The following is a 20,712-nucleotide window of genomic DNA, read 5'->3' as shown; positions in this document are numbered from 1 at the left end:
AAGAGAATTGCAGCACTGCAGAAAAAGACTTAAGGAAGAGCAACAAAAGGCAAAACAATACCAAAGAAAGGCTCTCATTTATAAAGCACACATTTTACACATCCGAAAGATCTACGATATCCCACCCAAACTGTTGTGATGACTCATTCTCCACTATGCTTACTGTTTTTCATTTCATCTTAATAGTAATTGGTGACTGGTCAATGTTTTACATATAGCCCTGTTTGTTCTTGTTCAGCTAGATATATTTGAAATATACCAGCCCTTGAATGTTTTTCCGTCATTCAACTAGCATGTTTAACATGTCATATATGCCATTTTGTATTAAATAATACATCTGCCCTTTTACCAACAATTGTTGTTTTACTTGTGAAGTTAATGCAGACAAGATTATTCTGCAGAATAACCTCCTGCTCCTGCCTTTGGAATCTTTTGGTCAAACCAACTCTTTTTAAGACAAGAATAACCTCTTAGTTTTTGTATTTCAAAATGCAAATAATTTCAACAAAAACACCATAAATGCCTTTTTACATGTTTATTACATTTCAATAAAAATCTATACACTCTTATAAAACATTTATCATACTATACTTTTATCATAAAAATACAATTTGCTATTGCATTATTGTCACAGACTGTTATATCATCTGGAGATAAATTATTCACAATTTACATCATGGACAATTAGACAAAAAACAAACTAGTGACAGCAAAGGTGCAGACATACTTAAACATGGAAAGGTTGACTGATGTGTTAGGTTTGTTTGTATCTCACACACACACACACACACACACACATATATATATAATATATATATAAAAACAGGTAGCACCCATGAAGGAATTCTTCAGCAGAGGCACTAAAGAATTGAATAGCATAATGACAAAGGTAATGCTAAAATTAGAAGGTTATAACTGAGCTTGTGAAATACTGTTAGGAGTGTATAGAATGTGTAGTATTTACTTGAGTGGTATATATGGGCACAATACAAGTTGTAGGCAACTATAACAGATTATATGAGTAACACATGTAAAACCAATACAGAATGGACTTGTTTCAACTGATGTAGTTCACAGGAAGGAACTACAAGTACAGCACACAGGACTCAGGGGGTCCAAGACCAAACAAGACACCCATGGTTCAGAGATCAAACCGGAAATGTTTCAAGTTTGCATTTCAAATAGCACCCTCGTTTTCTTAAATTCATGAAGAAAGTACAGAGATATGACATGGCCACAGCCCCAAAATCGACCCACTCTTGCTTCAAGAAGATATGTGAATAAGGTTATCATATCAACCTTTGGGTTAGCACATCTAGTAAACAAAGTTTTAGTTGACACAAAGAACCTGAATCTCAAAAACGCCCTGGAGGCATTTATACCCAGGACATGCCCTGGGACGTGTGTCTGTTTGCATTCATGTCGGCATTATGGTAAACTGTAAGTGTCTGAGTGCCCCTTCCCCAGATGTCTCTCTCAGAGAGGGGAGGGAGGGCGGAATGAGCTAGTGAGTGCTGAGTCACCAAACACACTGGCGTAAGAGGCTTTTAGAAACTGAACGTAATTTTGCAGGCTGCGATTAGTGCTGTCTGACTGCTCCAGACGATCCTTCACATCCTGGAGCCTGCTCTGGTATCGCCTCTCAGCCTGTGAGACACAGCAAACAGGAGAAAACAGAGTAATTAGATCCAAAACTGTCTTCACACTGACATAAAATAAGTCAGTCACAACTGCTTAACATACAACTCGTTAGTCGACTAAATCATGTGAAACGATGTGGTGCATCTTGTTATGAAATGTTGTAGCAACAAAAAAACGAATGCAACAATGACACAGCAGTTTTGTGATGGGTGATTAATCTCCCACCTCCTCTTTGGTCCGCCGAAGCTGACTCAGCTCCGTGGTAGTTCTGCTCAGCTGGGTCTCCAGGTCCAGAACCTTGGACTGGGTTGACCTCTCTTTAGACACAGCCCGCTCTCTGGTCTGGGTTACCTAGTCACCATTCAGAAGAGAACAGAAGCATTCATTGGAGCAAACTCTGCAAAGTGTTTCTCTATTGCTGAGGTATGTCTACAGCTGCTCAGGTCAGAGAAAACTAAGAATGACTGCAGCAAGAACAAAGTGATGTGTGAAATGTGTTTATCATATTATTATTCATATTAGATTGAGTTCATTCATATTAAAGTATATATTTATATTGTGACAGACAAAGGAAACAGACAGATCTTTTAAAGTGTAGATAAAAATGTGTCAGCCAAATGTAATGTAATGTAATATAATGTAATGTAGATAAAGTGAGGCAAACCCCCACCATCCACAAGAAAACTAGCCCCTCTGAAAGTATCCCATCCCCCACACATGAGGTGCATACATACCTGCTTCCGAGCGTCCTCCAGGGCCTCCTCTAACTGGCGGGTCAGGACAGTGCATTCCCTGGACTTCTCTTCCAAACGGACCTGATTGGTATGGATGGTCTCCTCCCGCTTGGAGATCACTTGCATCAGCTCCCGGTTCTGGGCTAGGGACTCCTCAAGCTTGCTGTGGACAAAAGAGTAGAGAATTTTAATGTAACAGAAGACAAGCACAGTGACAGACTCCATGCAAATGGCTCTCAAAATAATGATGTAATTAACTTGTTAGTGTAATTTAATCCTTTTACAATCTGTAATCTGATTGTAATTAGATTGCAATCTGCTCAAAATATCTAATTTCTATGGCGGAGGCTAACAGATGTGATTTATTAAAACTAATGACATAAACCAATGATGCAAGCTATTGAAACACAGAATAAAACCCACACCCTCAGCACAGACTCAAACATCTGGTTTTCCCCTATGAGGTCAGGGTAATCTGATCCTGGCTCTTGCATAAAGTCCATGTGAAGGTGGGGTGTGTGATGGGTGTAGCGGCGACTGACTGACCGGTCCAGGGCCTCCACCCTGTGCTGCAGCTGTTTGTTCTCCTCCAGCAGCACCATGTTCTTGTGCCGCACCATGTCCAGCTGACTGGCCTGCTGCTCCAGCTGCACAACACAAACACCAGTCTGAGCACAGCGGCCATTTTGTGCTCCAACTCAGAGAGTACATGCAGACATTTATTTGATGTTTGAACAGCTGGTGTAATCTTATAAGACATTTGGGAAGGATAGCTGGGAGTAGATGAGACTTCTAATTTTCCGAATGTGCTGTCCCGGAATCAATTCAGGTATTCATGAAATAAGTGGACACAAGATCCACTTTGATTAAGGGCAGAAACACCATTTTTGTTTTAATCTAATCAACACTGGTTATAGTGGTGAGTTAATATGATGGTACATGTATGAGTGATCTTAAAAAAAAAATCAAATCATAATGCATTAAGGATGAATATAACCATTTTCACTTTAACAATGTAGCCATTTGGCATAAATGTTAAAACAACATGTTTAGATAAGCAAACTATTTGACAGAAACACTTGATTTATACACATACTCCTAATACTGCAATAGTCACCCACACTAGCAGACACTCGCTCACTCAGTCTTCTCGCACCCTAATCCCTACCTTCATGCGCAGCTCTGCGAGGGCGTTGGTCAGCTCGCTGGTCTTCCTGTCCTGGGCCCTCTCGTGGTCCTGGGCCTCCTGCAGCTGCAGCTCTGAGCACCTCAGGGCCTCGGGCAGTGGCTCCAGCTCCGCCAGGCGCTCCAGCAGGCCCTTCTTCACCTGCTCGATCTCCCGGTCCAGCTCCTCGCGCACCGCCCGCGCCTCCCGCTCCGCCTTCTCCAGGCGCAGGCTGTAGTCGTCCGCCTCCGCCCGGGCCTTCTGCAGCTGGGAGTGGGGGGACACGGGGACATGCGCTCGGTTCTGTTGTGTTGTGCTCGGTTCATGTTCCTAGAGGTCTAATAAAAACTGTGCCTTCCCTTAGGCTTCCCACTGAATCAAGATACATACATGAGCTATTCTGCAGTCACTAAAAGCATGTGTTACATCCATAACTGAATTCTGACCACAGTTGATTTCACTCATGGTTTTACTGATACAGAACTGAACTGAGATCAGTCCAGTGTAGTAAACCTGAGATCAGTCCAGTGTAGTAAACCTGAGATCAGTCCAGTGTATTTTACATAACTCAGTAAACCTGAGATCAGTCCAGTGTAGTTTACATAACTCAGTAAACCTGAGATCAGTCCAGTGTAGTTTACATAACTCAGTAAACCTGAGATCAGTCCAGTGTAGTTTACATAACTCAGTAAACCTGAGATCAGTCCAGTGTAGTTTACATAACTCAGTAAACCTGAGATCAGTCCAGTGTAGTTTACATAACTTTCACGTCTGAAGCAGCAAATGCAAATAAGTCCTGAAGAAGATTCTGGCTGTGCATTCATCCCTAAATAGCTGTTAATGACACATTGTCTGTCTTTGCTGCTAAATGTCACTGTTCTCACCTTGACATGAATCTCACCAAAGCCACAGATTGGCCTTGATGGCTTTTAATCACCTCCAAAGACAGTCTAATTCACATATGGGCAGAATGAGGGGAGGGGTGGTTTGAGGGGGGAGGGATGTGTGATACCTGGGTCTTGTAGCTGTCCACCAGACTCTCGTACTGCTTCACAGAGCTCTTCACCTGCTGCACCTCAGATTGGGACAGCGACAGCTTCTCCTCCAGCGTGTTCAGAGTGGCCTGGTGCCGAGCAGACATACACACTGATCAAGTATGGAAAATATAGGGTTTTTACATGCCAGATGATGTTACATCCAATCTGTCATTTTTAGAAATGAATAGAAAGAAAAGTATCTAATGGGAGAGATGTGGTGCAACACCCGTACCACCCAAGTCCAACCCGCAGTCATTTCCCAATCCTACCCCATCTCTCCAACTTCCTCCCAATCAATCCCAACTGTCATATCCAGATATATGCGGAAAAAAAGACTTTCAAGAAGTATTAAAAACACATATAAAAAAAAAAGTAAATGCGCAGAGATAGCAAAGGGGATTCCTCACCTTCAGACTCTGGTTGTCCAGTCTGGCGGAAGTGCTATCTGTGGTGAGCCCATGAAGACGGTCCAGAAGCCCTTCTCTCTCCGCTCGCGACTTCTCCTCCACATGCTGCAGCTGCTCTGTGAGATCTGTTATTCGCCTGCAGGAAAAGTAATGAGGGTCAGTGATGAGGACCTGCACTGACCATTTAAACCAATGCAATATCTTCCATGTTAAAGGAATATTCTGAAGTATGCACATAAGCGATTGCAGATATGCAGACATTATGGGCTTTGAACAAACTAAATCAACATCGAGTTGGAGAACAAAGGAAGTGCCCTGATGGTGAAAAGATTTCATGTCGTGTGGTGACGGCCTGCTCCTCACCGGTTTAGGACGGAGATCTCGGTCTCCATCTGGCTCTTGGCCTTCACCTCCTTGGCGTGGCGGTTGCTCCAGCTCTCAGCCGCAGACACGGCATCAGCCAGCTGAGCCTCCTGAGGAGAGCCATCCAACAACATGACCCAGCTGATTCAATGATCCAGTCCACAAAGATTGCTTACTCAATGTTTTATAATATGGTCATAGAATACCAATAGTCTTATTATACCTCATCTTATCTTATCTTACCACATGTCTTATTATAGACAAATGAAGATACAAGGGATATGTGAGATTTGGGATAACAGAGTTCAACTCCATGGAAATCATAAAGGCTGGAATAAGGCTGATAATTTCTGTTAATCTTTGAATGTGTGTGGGTCAGTCCAAGCTCAGCCAAATTATACTATAATTACTATGTTATAATATTTTACTCTGCTGCATTCATTTGTAGGCTTATAATGTGTTAATCAAACATATGTTTATCTACCCAGTGTCGCAAAACACAACGGTCCTAATATATAGGATAGGAGAAAAGCTGTGGGGCAGGTCCAGTAATATCATGGAACACTTAATCCTTAATTTTGCCAATTCATTCAAAGGCCTGTTATCTCAACACTAACAATCTCAATCTGCCTGAGCTCAACAAATTCCTCAGCCCGTGCTTCAGTCTGTGGTCAATCCGTCAGCAGAGGACAGTACATTCTGGAACCCTCCACCCCTCCCACTTCCAAACCCCCGCCCCCCCCTCATCGTCCCCTGCTCTGCTCGGCTCTGCTGACTCACGATCTCCATCAGCTTGGCACCCAGCTGTCCGGCGGCGTCCTCGCTGCGCTCTGCCCGGTGCTTCTGCGCCCGCGTGGCCCGCTTCAGGGCCTCCTTGTCGTCGTCGGCCCGCTCCCTCAGCCCGCGCAGCTGCGCCTGCAGGTGGTCCATCTCGCCCTGCTGCTGACTGGCTGTCCGCTCCAGGTTCTGAACCAATTAGCAAAGAAGACAGAAAATAAACAAACGTTGTTTAAATGCAAGTATTTCAATAAGAGTTGCTTGGAAACATTAGGGGTTTTTGTACATACCAGTTATTTATTAAAGTCATTTATATATTTATTCAAAAGCATCTAATACCATCTTTAGACACAGAAAGATTACAAACATTATAATTACCATTATCTATCCACCTCTATCCATCTATTCATACATTAAGGCATCCATTAAGCTTTATCTCTACTTTGGTTGGTCTACTTTAGGCTTATGTCTGACTTATCATAACAAACACATCATACATTAAGGCATCCATTACGCTTTATCTCTGAGGCCATACCAATATTCTTGTATCAGGCGTTGGTCTATCACAGCAGAGTCTCTATACCCTCACCCTGATTTTGTGACCACACTCCTACTTTGTGTAACAATCTTACAGTAATGTTTGACTTTGTACCCATTTTACAATTTACTATACAAAATAGGATAATGACATATTCACATTGTTTTTTATACCTTAATCTGAACACTCAGTCGGTTATTATCAGCCTCTTTGCTCCGTAATTGTCCCTGCAGGTGTGCCCGTGTGGACTCCAGGACTTTAGACAACTCACTTGTGGTCTTGGCATTCTCCTGTTAAAAACACAAGTGGTGTCAGAGAGGTTAGTATTTACATCCTTCAAATCCTGTGAAAGTCTAACACCTTACCCTCAAATTCCAACAACCATGGTCTACAGTGCAGGCTTCAAATATCGATTTCATTAGGCAGAGTTGTTTACCTTCTCATTTTCCAAGAGTGATGCGAGTTGTTCCAGTTCCTTTTCTTTGTCCTGAAGTTTAACTCGAAGTTGCTACGGAGTGACAAGCAATATGGATTAAAAATCACCTCAAGGAGACCGATCTCTGTAAAGAAACATTTATATATGACAAGACTTACCGCATTTTCTGCCTCTATGTCTGTTAGCTTCTTCAGTAAAGAATCTTTTTGTTCCATCAAACGTAGTGAGTCCATCTGTTTTCATGAAAATACACACAAATCCATCACTTTTATTGCCTTTGAGATCTGATCAACCTCAGTGTTTCCCATACATTGACCTATTTGTGGCGGCCCACCACAATATCAACATTGACCACCACACAATGATTTTCCAGGTTGTACTAAATTGTGCTTAAAGCTGATTAGCATCATAACCATGCTGCGCTAAATTAGTTAAAAACTGTTGCATTCAAGTTAATTCTGCAAACCTACCACCACAAATAGAATTCAATTCTGTGGGAAACACTGAACCTGCTACTTAGTATTTAAGACAGTCTGCCCTCTACTGGTTGGACGAGTACCTCGCGCCCATGCTGCTCCCTCAGGAGGTGGCGAAGTGTCCGGTTGGTGCCTTCAAACGTCTCAAGCTTCTGCAGGAGCAGATCCTTCTGCTTAGCCAGGAGTGAGGAGTCAGACCCTGACAGCCTCTTCTCCTGATGAGACCAAGAAACATTACAAATTACTCTCTTACATCAATACCATTAACAACATTTACAACTTAGATTCATTATAATTTGAATAACACAACATATTTTAGAGATAGTAAATTCAAAGCAGGAATGTTAACAGGTCGTCTGAAATTATTTAAGACATCTCTGATTATCCATCAACAAGCACTGCTCAAATCAAGGCATGGAAATGTGGGACTGAACTCAAATGAATGTCAAATGAGATCGCTGCAAGACTGCTACTTTCAGTGTTTAGCCCTCTGGCTTGGTAGGCAACAAGAAGAGTGTGTGACAAACCCCACATACGCTGGTGCTGCGGGACATGCGGCTGACCGTCTCCCTGAGTGCGGACACCTGCTTGGATGCTGCTGTGCCGTCCAGCTCGGCCTCCAGCAGCTTCTTGAGGAGCAGGTCCTTCTCCTGCAGCAGGCTCTCCTTCTCTAGCCTGCACGACACAAGACATCTGCCAGTCAATTCAGTGGGAACTACGCAACATCATATGCAGCGTGGTAATTAGGTAAACACACAACCAATTTCTGCCCTCTAGATTTATATTTGAACTTAAATTGAAATTAATGTTTACCCTAAGCTGAATACAGATTGTTCAGACAAAAGAATTCAGAGCAAACAAATACATTTGAAAAGCAGTTGGCTATTAGAGTTATGTCTGACTTGTCATAACAAACACATCTACGATATGTGTGTTAAAGGCACAGTCAGCGATTGCACAGGAAGTCACGTTTGTTTATATTTTTTAGCAGTTGCTTTTTTTCCAAAACAACATACATTATATTTAACCAAGAACTAAACGAAACACCCCAGGGAGGTAGTTCACCCCTCCCTTCGGTATTCCCAGGGAAACTCCACATGGGGTTTTGTTTTTGTTTGGGGGACATGCTGCCCCCACTTTATTATTTCCTGCTTCCGGAGCCTGGGCTGCCTACAGAGGCCGGGTTTTTTACAGTGTGCTCACGGAATGGGCAGCTGGCGAGTTGTGAGGAGATGATTGCTGAACGTGACAAATAATTTTATGGGCTTAAAACTACGTATGATTGCTGACTGCGCCTTTAATAAGCACAGGCTTACAGGCTTGCAGGGTAGCTAGCTTGTCAGCAGTTATCAGCAGTTTTTCACACCTGCTAAAGTCTGACTCCTCCAGTATCTTCTCCATAGACTCCCGGAGGCGGGAATTCTCAAACTCAGTGACCTCCAGCTCTTTGGTGACTTCAGCCAATTCCTCTTCCTGCTCAGCGATGACCCGTTGGGAAACACTGAGTCTCTCAGATTGACGTTCTAAGAGCTGCTCCTTTCTGCGCAACTCCACCTAGGTGTACACACACACACACACACACACACACACACACGATTCCACTTCATGAGCTTCATTCCAGCAAAGACAGCTATATGCCATTATTGAACTGTACCATCTGTCAAACTACATTATAAATCTATGGGCCAGTTTCACATAAATAGAATTAAGACTAGTCCTAGACTAAAAGCTTTTTTTTCCAGTGGAGTTCTCCATTGAAGTTCTCTTTAAGTCCAGGACTAGGCTTAATCCATATAAAGGATAAAGGAAACGAGTTTGATGCTTAGCAGAGCACACACCCTTGTTCATCTTTCAAAATACATTGCTGTGGGCCACGGTTAATTATTCAATACTTGCTTATATTCCACCTGTGCTGTGATGTGCCTTGTGTGCTGTTTATTTCCAAATGATGTGGCACAGTCAGAAGGGCACCCACCTCACTCTTGAGTGAGCTGACCTCCGTCATCAGGCTATCGATCTTCTTTTCGTACTGGCTGATGCGCCCGTGCAGAACCTCCTCCTCGTCGGTGGACAGGTCCTCCAGGCGCAGCGCTGCAGGGGAAGGCTCGCGGTCACCAATAGGGGTGATCTCCAGCTGGTGTGTAGGCCCCTGACCAGAGAGAAAAAAAGAGTAAAAGGTGAAAAGACTGAAGCACAGGAACAGGAGGTTTCGGTGGGGAAATCAATGTAATTATTTATGAGACATTTTTTAGCTACCTTTTCACTCTTACCGTACTTTGCTGTTCTCAGATCAGTGTTTAAACAATTATCTATATGTCAGGTATAATCTGTAGAACGCCGGTCATTATCAGAAAATAAGTCCCAACAGGGCAAACAGGACCCCGACACGCCAGCGGAGGGGTCTTGCTTCGTCCTGAAGGGCCTTATTTTTCGATAATGACTGGCGTTCTATACATTATCCCGCTTATTACACGGCTACTTGCCAAAACGAAAAAATAACCTCCACATTATATGATTCTAAATTTATTTGTTACCGTTTTATCGTGACTTTTGCTGAGAAACAAATAGTTCGCAACACACGCTGAACTCGAGTCAAACATTCTTTAGAACACGACTGATCAACCGTCTGCTTTCACTTTTGAATGAAGTTCCATTGCAAGAAGTGACCAGACTACTTGCAGTTGATATTAAAGACGTGAATATGAAGCACAAAACCCATTTTCCTTGACAGCGAGAAATATTGAGAAATATCAGACCTCCGAACGTTGGGAAGGCCCATTCAAGTGAATGGAGCATTCTGCAGGATTATGAAGAGCCGTGTAATAATCATATGTATCCTCTTCTCTAATTATTGTTTAAAAAAACAGTTACTTATTGTTGTAGCAAATCATGTTTGAGAGGGGCAAACTAAACATGTCTGACCAACATATAACCATACATAACCAAATTTCTGGAGGACCTGTTTATGACACATGAGTAACAGCCAAAGCTGTGAACATCCATTCAGAAACCCCAATAAGATATAACCTGAAGCACATGCCATGCTGGGCAACATTCTTTCTCTCACCTCCCACTTGAATGAGGGCACTCGAGTGGAGGCCTTGCCAGGGGGTATCCATGGCACCCTTGTCTTCACCTTGGCCGTGGGACGCAAACCATCAGAATCCATCTTTTTCTTTGTCTACGGTACAAAGCAAACCAAAGTAAACTTATTAATTTCATTCAAACACAAGGATAGTTTCAAAATGGAAGCTGTTCACTAGACATGTAGAGACTGCTTCATGGATTAAGCCTAGCCCTCGACTAAAAGAAAACTTCAACATAAATCTCCATTAAAAAAGCTTTCAGTCTAGTACTAGGCTTAATCCATGTAGGACACACAGGCTGGTACAGTGTGATGTAGAGATGTAGGATGGCTGCAGCATTTTAAAAAGTGAAGCAGTCTTATACCTGCTTCTTGGGTGAACTGGTCTTCTGAGTCTTCTTCACATGGACATGCACAGGCGTGTTGTCTGACACGTGCACATGCAACGGAGGTGAAGAGGGGCTTGTTCTCATTGTTTTTTTCTGTAAGTGCAAAGAACAATGATGATTGTGGTACATCAACCTTTCACTAGAGTTAACTTAAACTTAATTGAATGTATGACTTCTGTATGAGTCATAGTACATATGTTGCATATCTCTAACTAAGTCATCTTTGCTTAAAAGCAGTGGCCATTTATCTATGATTTACCAATGTACAACATGTTAATTCCACATGGGTGGGTGCTATGTGTAAATGACATCGGTCATCTGTGCATAGGTAGTAAGCATCTTCTGAGAGCTAGTGTAGTTGATTGTTTATAGTTGAGAGAACACATATCACGTTATATGTCAACACGTGACCACTCATTATCGCCACAGCTGTGAACCAAAGAACTAGGTAACCTAATAAGGAAGCCCATGTCACATAATGGATAGTGTTAGTTTCAAGATGCTTCAATGCTACGTCTACACCCTTTACCATGAATAATTATAGACAAACTGTATGAATCTCACCTGAATCCTTTCTAAAGCCACAGCATCCTCAGATGATCTCCACAGCTTGGTTGCCAGAAACTATTCTTAGCTAATGTTAGCTATATCGTGCTAACTCGCAACAAATGCTCATGGATACACATATCTTCAGAAAAAATAGCATGCATATTAATACTGAAGCAAAACCAGTCTGAAAATCGAAAGGTTTTTGACCAATATACCATTTTAGAAAATAAGATGTAATCGGTCAGTCATTCTCTTTGTTGGCAAACTATAGTGGCTTGATAAACTCATTCGTTAGCTACCATCTGCACAGTGCAGACAGACGGAAAGACATTACATTTACATCATATAACATCATATATTGCTTCTCCTTACCATGAGAATGACCAGATAGTCAAAACCTCGATATAAATAATTGAAGACTTTATCTTTAGCATGTCCTCCTGGGTCAGAAAGTCTTGTAAAGCTTCTCTTCCGGCAGGCAGAACGCCTGTTGCACGTGATTGGCAGATTCAAAACCTTTAATGACTTCAGGAGCTTGTGATTGGAGGAATCCACTGACCTTGGTTGGCGTTCCATTTTATGTTGTGTATAGCAACGGGGACCTTGGAAACAGCAGACCCGTGTTGTGGGTTGGCAAGGATACCTACTTATACATTCTGCTGCAAGGGACGCCGTTTGATAGCAATGTTTGATGCTCGCCTGTACTGATAATATAGCCTACAACCTAAGCTGTTACTTCACTGTGCAATAATTAGACTTTCAGTCATTAGCCTGCACTCTACGTCTGCCAATAGCCTCATTTCGTGCGTCTGGTGTGAATCCTTGCTGACATTCAACTAGTCTCAACAAATCCCTATCGAGTTTATAATTATGCCTAGCTTTGCTTATCAAGCATTTGGCACAATAGGAAATGTCTTTGGGTGCATCAATCAAAAAAGAAGAAGGAAAAAAAACTATTGCATTACTTTTTCCTTGCCTATATCAATGGCCAGGATCTTTTAGCCATCATACTCAACACCCAGCCCCAGAAAAGAACAGGCTATTTGCACACATGCACCAATTAATATACAGCATGTCTGTACCAATCATAGGCCTTAAACAGAGTCAGTAATAATAAAAAAAAGGTTTTACTGTCATGTTACATTTCCATCCTCATACATACTCGCATATTAGTGACAGATCTTAAATTCAGTTAATAAATAACTTCAAGAATAATCACCTTAATGTTGAAAGCAGCATAACTTAGAGGTGGCCAATCTCTTAAGTTTATCCATTCACATATAAAACTATGTGTCTGGTGCCTGTCAGAATCAACAGTTATTTCTCAGTACAGCGTGAGATGAGTGGATCCAGAGTTCATAGTGATGAAAACATCAGTCCTGACCGCCATGCTCCCGAATCACCTTCTCCATGGCCTGATACCATTTCCTCATCCTCGTATGTTTCATGACATCATCAAATGCCTGCAGACCTTCAATTGTACGCATGACTCCAAAAACAGACTTTTGAGAGAGGTGGGGGACAAAGAGAGAGAAAGAGAGAAGCCAGTGAGGGATTTTCATGAAGAAAATGTGTTAATAAAAACACTGATCATGATCATATAAAGGTATTCAGAGGATGAAAACATCCTTTGCACTTTTGGTCAGCGAACTAAGTGGTGAAAAGCCTGCAAGTAAATTCTTGGTTCTACAATGAAGATAGACTCTTACTATGTCAGCTAGATTTGGCCTGTTGCCGCCTAAGAACTTTCTCTTCTTGCCAACAGCGGTCATCCATTCGTCAGCCGCCTTGTATAGATCTTGCCTCACATCTTTCTCCATTCTATACCTGTTGAACAGAAAAAAAACACACATTTAGCAGAGCATTGGTTTAATAACAATGTTTTAACATAGTCAGTGAAACTACAACTCTGACAAATACAGGAACTGATAACACATGCAACTACAAGTCTCATGAGTATACTGTAGACATTTTTCTCTACAGCATAACTACTGATATGAAGAGCATCTCAGATATAAAACCACAGTAACAACTAACAAGTCAATTGTCAATGTAACTGAAATACAAACCAGAATTTTAGCAGCTTGGAGAAGAAGAACATGGTGAATGCTCCCACATATTTGGTGATGAAACCCTCCACTGGGCCATAATTTCCTTCATGCACAATGTGTTCATAGGCTTCCAAGGCTTCCATGGGACTGCGATACACATTTGGGGCAAGTAAGCACAAAAGCCAGTCATCTGCCCAGTGTCTCCATCGCACCTCATCTCTAAAACACAGAAAAACAATTGGTATATTTGTATCACAAACATAAATACAACAATTACATGTACGCTACATTATCAATGGTCCACAATGTCCAGTATATTGTAAAGGCCAGGATAAAAAAACTAAATTAGGGTGTTACCTTCTTGCAGTTTTGCTTGGGTAGTGGAGCTCAATAGCGATCTCATTCAGCATCACCCAGTGCTTGTTGGTATATTCTGAGCTTTCGATCCCAAATAAGTTTTTGGAGGTCAAAACAGGATAGTAGGTTATTACCTCATGTATCGTTTTACTCCTGTAAAGTCATAGTAAGAGTGATCAGGATCACAGCTGAATGGAAGAGAGACCAATCACAGCTAATTTGCCCCTTTTTGTAAGTAAACACGGCTGGCATTTTACTTTAATTATGGCATTATCCTTCAGTGGTAGGGAAGGAGGCGAGTTGAGTGTGCTGAGGTACATATAATGGGCTATAACATTGAGCCAGTGGCCAAACTTGTTGGATTGCAGGAACTAAAACCAGATGCATTCTGGTTGCTCTTAGGGGGTTGTACGGTTATCAATATTTTCTATTGTAATGCCCTTCAGAATTATGGCACCTTCAGTAAAGTTGACTAAAAATGGTTGCTGATTTATTGTAATCTCACAATGGAAATAATTAGGAAAAATCCAAATTTATTCTCAATTTATTATTCAAATTTATTGCCCACAATTATTGCCACCCCTAGAAAATCTTGCAAATATGTAACAGAAGCATTTTCCTTAGTTAATCAGAGTGTCTGTGAAGTTCCAGAAGTAGCTCATGACTTTCTTTTTCACTAAGGTATGAAAACAAAGTCACAGAGGCTAAATCCCCAATACCCATTAATGAAACCAAATTCTGCCATTAACGATAGCTTAGTCTAACAGCAGAGATCTAATTAACAATGTGTGTATTAATATGTATGGAAATGTAAAGTCTACGCCATCTACGCAACACTTTACGTATAACTTTACATTTTCATCTAGATCAAAGAACTCTATGAGGATTTTTAGGTTTACTTACTTATCAATCATACATGTCTTGAAAGCACTCATGATAACAGAGGCATCATTCAGTTCCTATTGAAGGGAGAACATAGAATATTTTATTATTTTATCTATTACGAGGACTAGAAAGTAGAAAATTAGGTTTCTATATGTCACCATCAAGAAAAAAAGTCTCTTACCAAATTCTCTTGGCCCTCAACCACAAGAAGGGGAACTTTTTTGGATCCAGTCCACGTAATCTCTTTTCGGAGAACTGGGTTGACCTCCACAGTCTCATATTCCAGGCCATAGTAGTCCAAAAAGGCCCTGAGTTTGCTGCATTGAGGACATGTCTTGTATTGGTAGAGTGTTAACCTTGGTGTTCCGCCCAATGCCTGCGTAAATATGAATGTGAATATTAAATAGGGGCAGCCGTGGCCTACTGGTTAGCGCTTCGGACTTGGGTTGCCGGTTTGAACCCCGACCAGTAGGAAGCGGCTGAAGTGCCCTTGAGCAAGGCACCTAACTCCTCACTGCTCCCCGAGCGCCACTGTTGTTGCAGGCAGCTCACTGCGCCGGAAGTAGTGTGTGCTTCACCTCACTGTGTGTACACTGTGTGCTGAGTGTGTTTCCCTAATTCACGGATTGGGATAAATGCAGAGACCAAATTTCCCTCACGGGATCAAAAGAGTATATGTACTTTATATAAATAAGACCAACTCTCTATTTAAGAATTGAATCAAGCTGCTTGTTTGAAATATTTGCACATGGGAAAATATAAATGAATGCTCCAGGAACGAATAGAATGCTTTCCAAAAATGGCAATGTTCGGCACCTCACAGTCTTGAAGTACAACTATAGATCTTTGGTAGCACTCACCATTAAATTATTTTGCCATATTGTCTTTTTTCCTTGATATTTTCAAACCAGAAGTTTGAAATATTTTACCATCCAAAGGGCATATTTATTCCAAAGTCTACAGTCCAAAAATGTAAACCAAACAGCAAGGCAATAGAAATGTTCTTCTGCGTGAAAGGGGTCATGCTAATGTGAATGGGGGTTAGTGCAAGGCCTGTCAATCTACTCATGGTGAATGAAGAAGACTGACAATTATAAGCCCAAGTCATTTTCAAACTATGTATTAACTAGTCAGCAATCTATCACACATATAGTCAAATATGTCTTTCACGACATTCAAGTTTACAGACAATTAATCAGGTAGACAAAGTCTCCATTTCTGAACAAATACCCTACATGTAGGTCTGGCTATGATAGTGTGTAGCCACCTGTTCCAAGTCTTTGATTTACAGAATGCAGCATTATTCTCATCAAAAGCTAATGGCATTTCCCCCCGGTCCTGTTTGATATTTTTTTTTTTATCAGGATGAGAGGAGATGTTAGTATTTCAGTGGGACTAGAAGCTGGTCTAAATCTGAGCAGGCTGACTGCAGTAAACACACCGGTGTTGTCATCCGGATCCACAGAGGTCCTCTTGTCCCGCTATAAAATGACAACTGTCCAGTCATGGTTGCCATTCACCCTTGGTTTGGCATTTGGGGGCTGCCGTGGCTTACTGGTTAGCGCTTCAAACTTGTAACCGGAGGGTTGCCGGTTCGAACCCTGACCAGTAGGCACGGCTGAAGTGTCCTTGAGCAAGGCACCTAACCCCTCACTGCTCCCCGAGCGGCGCTGTTGTAGCAGGCAGATTACTGACTGTGTGTTCACTGTGTGCTGAGTGTGTTTCACTAATTCACGGATTGGGATAAATGCAGAGACCCTCACGGGATCAAAAGAGTATATATACTTATACTTACTTAATTGTAAGTATACTTACAGTATTGTGTACTTAATACTTACATACCCTATGTAGTGGGTCCAATGAGTACTATGGGAGATAAGTAATAAAGCAGATCTCTGTTTGGAAGTAAATAGACTACACACATGCCAGAGCACGGTTTCAAATCATAAGCCACTGTGGCACTTGATATGGTTGCAGATAGGATGGAACACCAGAGTCCCGCTGCCCCCTGGAGAGGAGAGGGAACACAGCCCACTACTGTGATGGTAACATGCCAAAAGGTTCTACTGTGATACCGCTGACCACTGATCTATAAAGAAAATAACAACATTAATACAACTTCACAAAGCAAAAGAACTGCTTACGTGGAGTAATTCTTCCTCTGCAAAATGATGTTGTAGAGATAATTTAAGTGCACTGTACAAGCCGATCCCTCCTCCCAGCAAGAAAGCACATCTTCCATAGACCCAGTTGCCCTGCCGGGGGCAGACCTTTACTTTCTGCAAAGCATCAGTACTGTAAGCCCGGAAGTATCCTCTTAGCGGCGCATTATGCGTCTCGGTGACAGCCAAGCCAGGCCGGCTTCGTAAAGCACGAAAGTATCGTAAAGAGGCTTGGACTTGACCAACTACTTTAGCCCGGTATGCTGCCATTTTGAATTTACATAAACCTCGCTCCCATGATGCCATAGTCGACGTTGTGCAGAGGAGAGAGTCGATTGGCTTTCCAGTTACCCACGTGTAACCTGGGTTGTGTCATAACAGAGAATTCATAGACCTTTAAAACAGCTTTCAAGGGGAAACAATCTTGGAGAAGTATATGGAGTGGTCCACTGAATTAATAAAAATAATAATAAAAAAATGTATAAGGTTACAATGTATTTGTCCTAAATATATTTGGATAGTTCGACACTGGAACAGCTAAGTGGACTACCATACATTGAAGGTCAGTTTATAGCCTACTATATAAGGTAGACTAGACCCTATCCTATAGTGACCCAGATATGATCAGCCTGAAGGAAGGCCAAGGACATAGCCTAGCCTACTTTTCACTAAACTGGAAAAAAGGACCAGTGCAATTGACTTTCTTAGTCACTTGCCTCCTCCCTAGAAAGATACAAAATAGTATATAGTATGGTATAGTATAGTAGGCCTAGCCTACACCTAGGTATTTCATCTACTGATGTCCATTTCAAAGTGCCTGAAGCTAGAATGCATGAATTGACAAATGTATAATAGTGTAATGATGTGCAATTAATCTGCAACAGTTGTGATTAAATCAAGTGGGGGGAAATAGATCACAAACAAACAAAAAAATCAATCAAAAACATCAAATTTATTCCAGAACTTTATTTTAGCTTTACCCTCCAAGTCCTATATGAGTGAAAAAAAAACTGGAACTGTTAGCCTATTTGATCTTCATGGTTCATACCTTTGACATTAAATTGTTTTACACATATCACAAGTTGTCCTCAATGTATATCAACATTTATTTCTCCATACTAAGTCACAAGGTTGAATGTATTACTGGCCAAAAGGCTGTAAATGAAACATAATACCCACTGTTCTGTCCTTTGGTACAATGTGATCATTTGTCACCCTATATAAAATTAAACAGACTGAAGTACAGTAAGTGCAGTTTCCCATTATCCCTACATGAAGGGGACATAAAGGAATGATGTTTGAATGCTATCTGATAAAAGCTTGAGTCTTGTTTTGAATGTCCTAAATTAACAGTACACTTGCAGTGAACTGCAAAATATGCAGTCATTTTTTGCCACCAGTGACCAGTGTTTTGTGGAAAATATATATATAAAATGGATATTTCTTCAAACATATGTGCACAAGGACATTGGAGGAAATCATGAGGCATTAGCCATTTTTAAAATACTTTCATTTAGGTGCATTTTAGTATTCCGTCACACTGAATGTCCACACTGCCGAAAGAAATCAATAAACCCACACCCATCACTTGTTCTGCTCTTTGCAAGTCTGTCTCAAACTACAGTCCTCTGTCGTCTGTAAGACTTATAGAAGGGACATGATCAGAAATAATAATTAAACAAACAGTCTAAATGGTCCTTGCTATATGCCCACTTGGTAAGTGATTGCATAATGCTTGGACGGTCAAGTGTCTCACAGGTTTATTGCAGACTTTCAAAGTGAAAAACAATCACAGAGGCCAAATTAGACTAACATTTTACAGAATAATCATAAGATTCATTGTTTATTATGAAGTAAATATATATATATATTGCAACTTGCCTGCACTTATCAAATGAAAACTTTCATATGGTCATTCATGGTAGTTCAACATGGGGGGAAAACAGTCTTGTCAGGTGAGACGCAAGATCTGGAGAAGTCTCCTTGCCAAAGATATATATATATATATATATATATGTTAAAAAAAACACAGCAGTGAATGAAAAAAGGACAGGGTATTCATCATATTCAACATATTTTAGGTCATCTATAATTAATAGAGTGGATAATTTAGGATGTTAACTAATAATAAAAATGAAAGATTAGCCCAAAACAAATGCAATGTCCAATTTCAAATACAGGCATGTGAATTATTTTTGACATGGATATGGAACACTTAAAATGCTGCTATGTTTCCTAAAAGAAAAGAAAAACAATAAATAATAAAAAACAGCTTGGGGTCGTTAAAGTTGTCTTTGTGCTGTCATAGTAGCAGACTCCCTATTTTTATCTTCTCTGCCCACTCCTGTACTTGGTGAACAAATGCCTTCCTTTAGAGGAAAACAGGAAAGATAAACCACATCGGAGGGGAAAGCATCACATAAATGTTTATAATTATGTCATAAAAACATACATACAAAACAAACAAACAGACAAAAAAAAAACATGAGAAAGCTTTACCTCCAAATATGTACAATGAAAAGTCATCCTCGTTCTGATCATATTGTGACCATGCCTGGAGAGCAGCACTCATGACACAAGTCCCTCCAGGTATGACCGCTGTGTGTATAACTAGCATCCCAAGGTTGTGGATCAGCTGTCTCACGTCCTGTCTTCCAGGAGGACTGGCGGTAATATTCGCACAGGGTTATGCTCAGGTGTCTGTGCCTGTACAACGTGTACTGTGCACAACTTTAAGCTTATAAGGTAAGGCCCTTCGTGAGAACCCCCAGGGCCAATATAGCCTATTCTTTGCCAATGTATTTCCTTTCTCTCTTTTATAACATATAAGAAAAAATGAGAATCACCCAATGTGTTGTTCCTAAGAGAGATTCCATACATTGTGGTATTTGCACACATGTGCATGTACACACACACACACACACACACACACACACACACACACACACACACACACACACACACACACACCATACATACTTAAACAAATAAAAGGCAAATCAAACAAATGAAAAGTAAAACACACACAGCTAATATGAATGGTAAAAATACTGCTTACCATGTGCAACAACAGAGGGGGAAAAAAAACAACAAACCCCAAACAAATCAACACACATCTGTGTGTAGTACCAGGTCTTGACTTCCCTAGTGTTGATTGACCAGTGTCAGGTCCCAGGAAAAAAAAAAAAAAGGTTGTTGACCACGAGGCAACATTTTTAAGTTTGCTTTGCTCTACAGTGAATCGATGCTCATAAAGAACTCTGGTGCGAAGGGAAGTGGACATGACCCCATGATGGTCTGTGATCTGTGATCTCTTCTGCCAGAGGCCCGTCCAGCGCAGCCGACCTCCTGCCCTCTCACCATTTACCTGCTTGTGTCCATGGGGTCCTCTTTAAAGTTTGCACACTGCTCCATCACTTTCCTGAAAGTCACACAGAGCATTAACAACTGTATGGGGGGCTTCAACCTGAGACTTTCTAATGAGGAGACACAGCACTCAAAGTTCCACCACAGAAATGCATGGGGTTAGTTTGTAATGACAATATGTCAGTTGTCTGCACCTATATCCCGCCCCTTCCTGTATGCCTCCCCATTCAGTTAAATAGTGCGTTACCAAGATGGCCACCGAGTGAGGGGACTTGCTTATAGACCTTTCACACA

The 20,712-nt window shown here is 41.3% G+C and overlaps 3 protein-coding genes across 9 annotated transcripts in view; all 3 read right to left on the bottom strand.

Moving 5' to 3' along the window:
- Positions 1 to 576: 576 nt before the first annotated feature.
- Positions 577 to 12,116, bottom strand: odf2a (outer dense fiber of sperm tails 2a). 4 transcript variants are annotated; one of them, XM_076283578.1, is made up of 19 exons: positions 11,613 to 12,116; positions 11,025 to 11,141; positions 10,642 to 10,755; positions 9,550 to 9,723; positions 8,941 to 9,128; positions 8,102 to 8,249; positions 7,658 to 7,789; positions 7,257 to 7,331; positions 7,099 to 7,170; positions 6,836 to 6,952; positions 6,128 to 6,313; positions 5,348 to 5,457; positions 4,985 to 5,120; positions 4,553 to 4,663; positions 3,544 to 3,807; positions 2,922 to 3,022; positions 2,376 to 2,538; positions 1,867 to 1,992; positions 577 to 1,647 (listed from the first exon to the last, which is right to left on the bottom strand). In XM_076283578.1, exons 2-19 carry the CDS (start codon positions 11,130 to 11,132, stop codon positions 1,477 to 1,479), a joined length of 2,496 nt encoding a protein of 831 aa, XP_076139693.1. In that variant the 5' UTR covers positions 11,133 to 11,141; positions 11,613 to 12,116; the 3' UTR covers positions 577 to 1,476. The 4 variants fall into 4 exon arrangements, with proteins under 4 accessions (XP_076139693.1, XP_076139692.1, XP_076139690.1 ...); XM_076283577.1 differs by having other exon boundaries at positions 11,970 to 12,116; XM_076283575.1 differs by lacking the exon at positions 11,613 to 12,116 and having other exon boundaries at positions 11,025 to 11,401.
- Positions 12,117 to 12,701: 585 nt separating this feature from the next.
- On the bottom strand, positions 12,702 to 15,175 carry LOC143122344 (prostaglandin E synthase 2-like). Its single transcript, XM_076283161.1, has 6 exons — positions 15,072 to 15,175; positions 14,909 to 14,964; positions 14,006 to 14,158; positions 13,667 to 13,867; positions 13,307 to 13,424; positions 12,702 to 13,099 (listed from the first exon to the last, which is right to left on the bottom strand). Exons 2-6 carry the CDS (start codon positions 14,938 to 14,940, stop codon positions 12,971 to 12,973), a joined length of 633 nt encoding a protein of 210 aa, XP_076139276.1. The 5' UTR covers positions 14,941 to 14,964; positions 15,072 to 15,175; the 3' UTR covers positions 12,702 to 12,970.
- A 2,810-nt stretch (positions 15,176 to 17,985) lies between these two features.
- zer1 (zyg-11 related, cell cycle regulator) overlaps positions 17,986 to 20,712 on the bottom strand; it is a 16,209-nt gene continuing 13,482 nt past the window's right edge. For all 4 annotated transcript variants that reach the window (XM_076283571.1, XM_076283570.1, XM_076283574.1 and 1 more), the window contains exon 17: positions 17,986 to 20,473. In XM_076283571.1, the coding sequence (XP_076139686.1) occupies positions 20,416 to 20,473 (58 nt within the window). In that variant the 3' untranslated portion in view covers positions 17,986 to 20,415. The remainder of the gene's footprint in view (positions 20,474 to 20,712) is intronic.

Source organism: Alosa pseudoharengus, unplaced genomic scaffold (assembly GCF_046254945.1).
Source record: "Alosa pseudoharengus isolate Yale_2024_CS ecotype anadromous, Long Island Sound unplaced genomic scaffold, YU_APseudo_1.1 YU_APseudo_1.1_scf_14, whole genome shotgun sequence".
Classification (NCBI taxonomy): domain Eukaryota; kingdom Metazoa; phylum Chordata; class Actinopteri; order Clupeiformes; family Clupeidae; genus Alosa; species Alosa pseudoharengus.
This window is presented reverse-complemented; position numbering and strand designations above follow the sequence as displayed.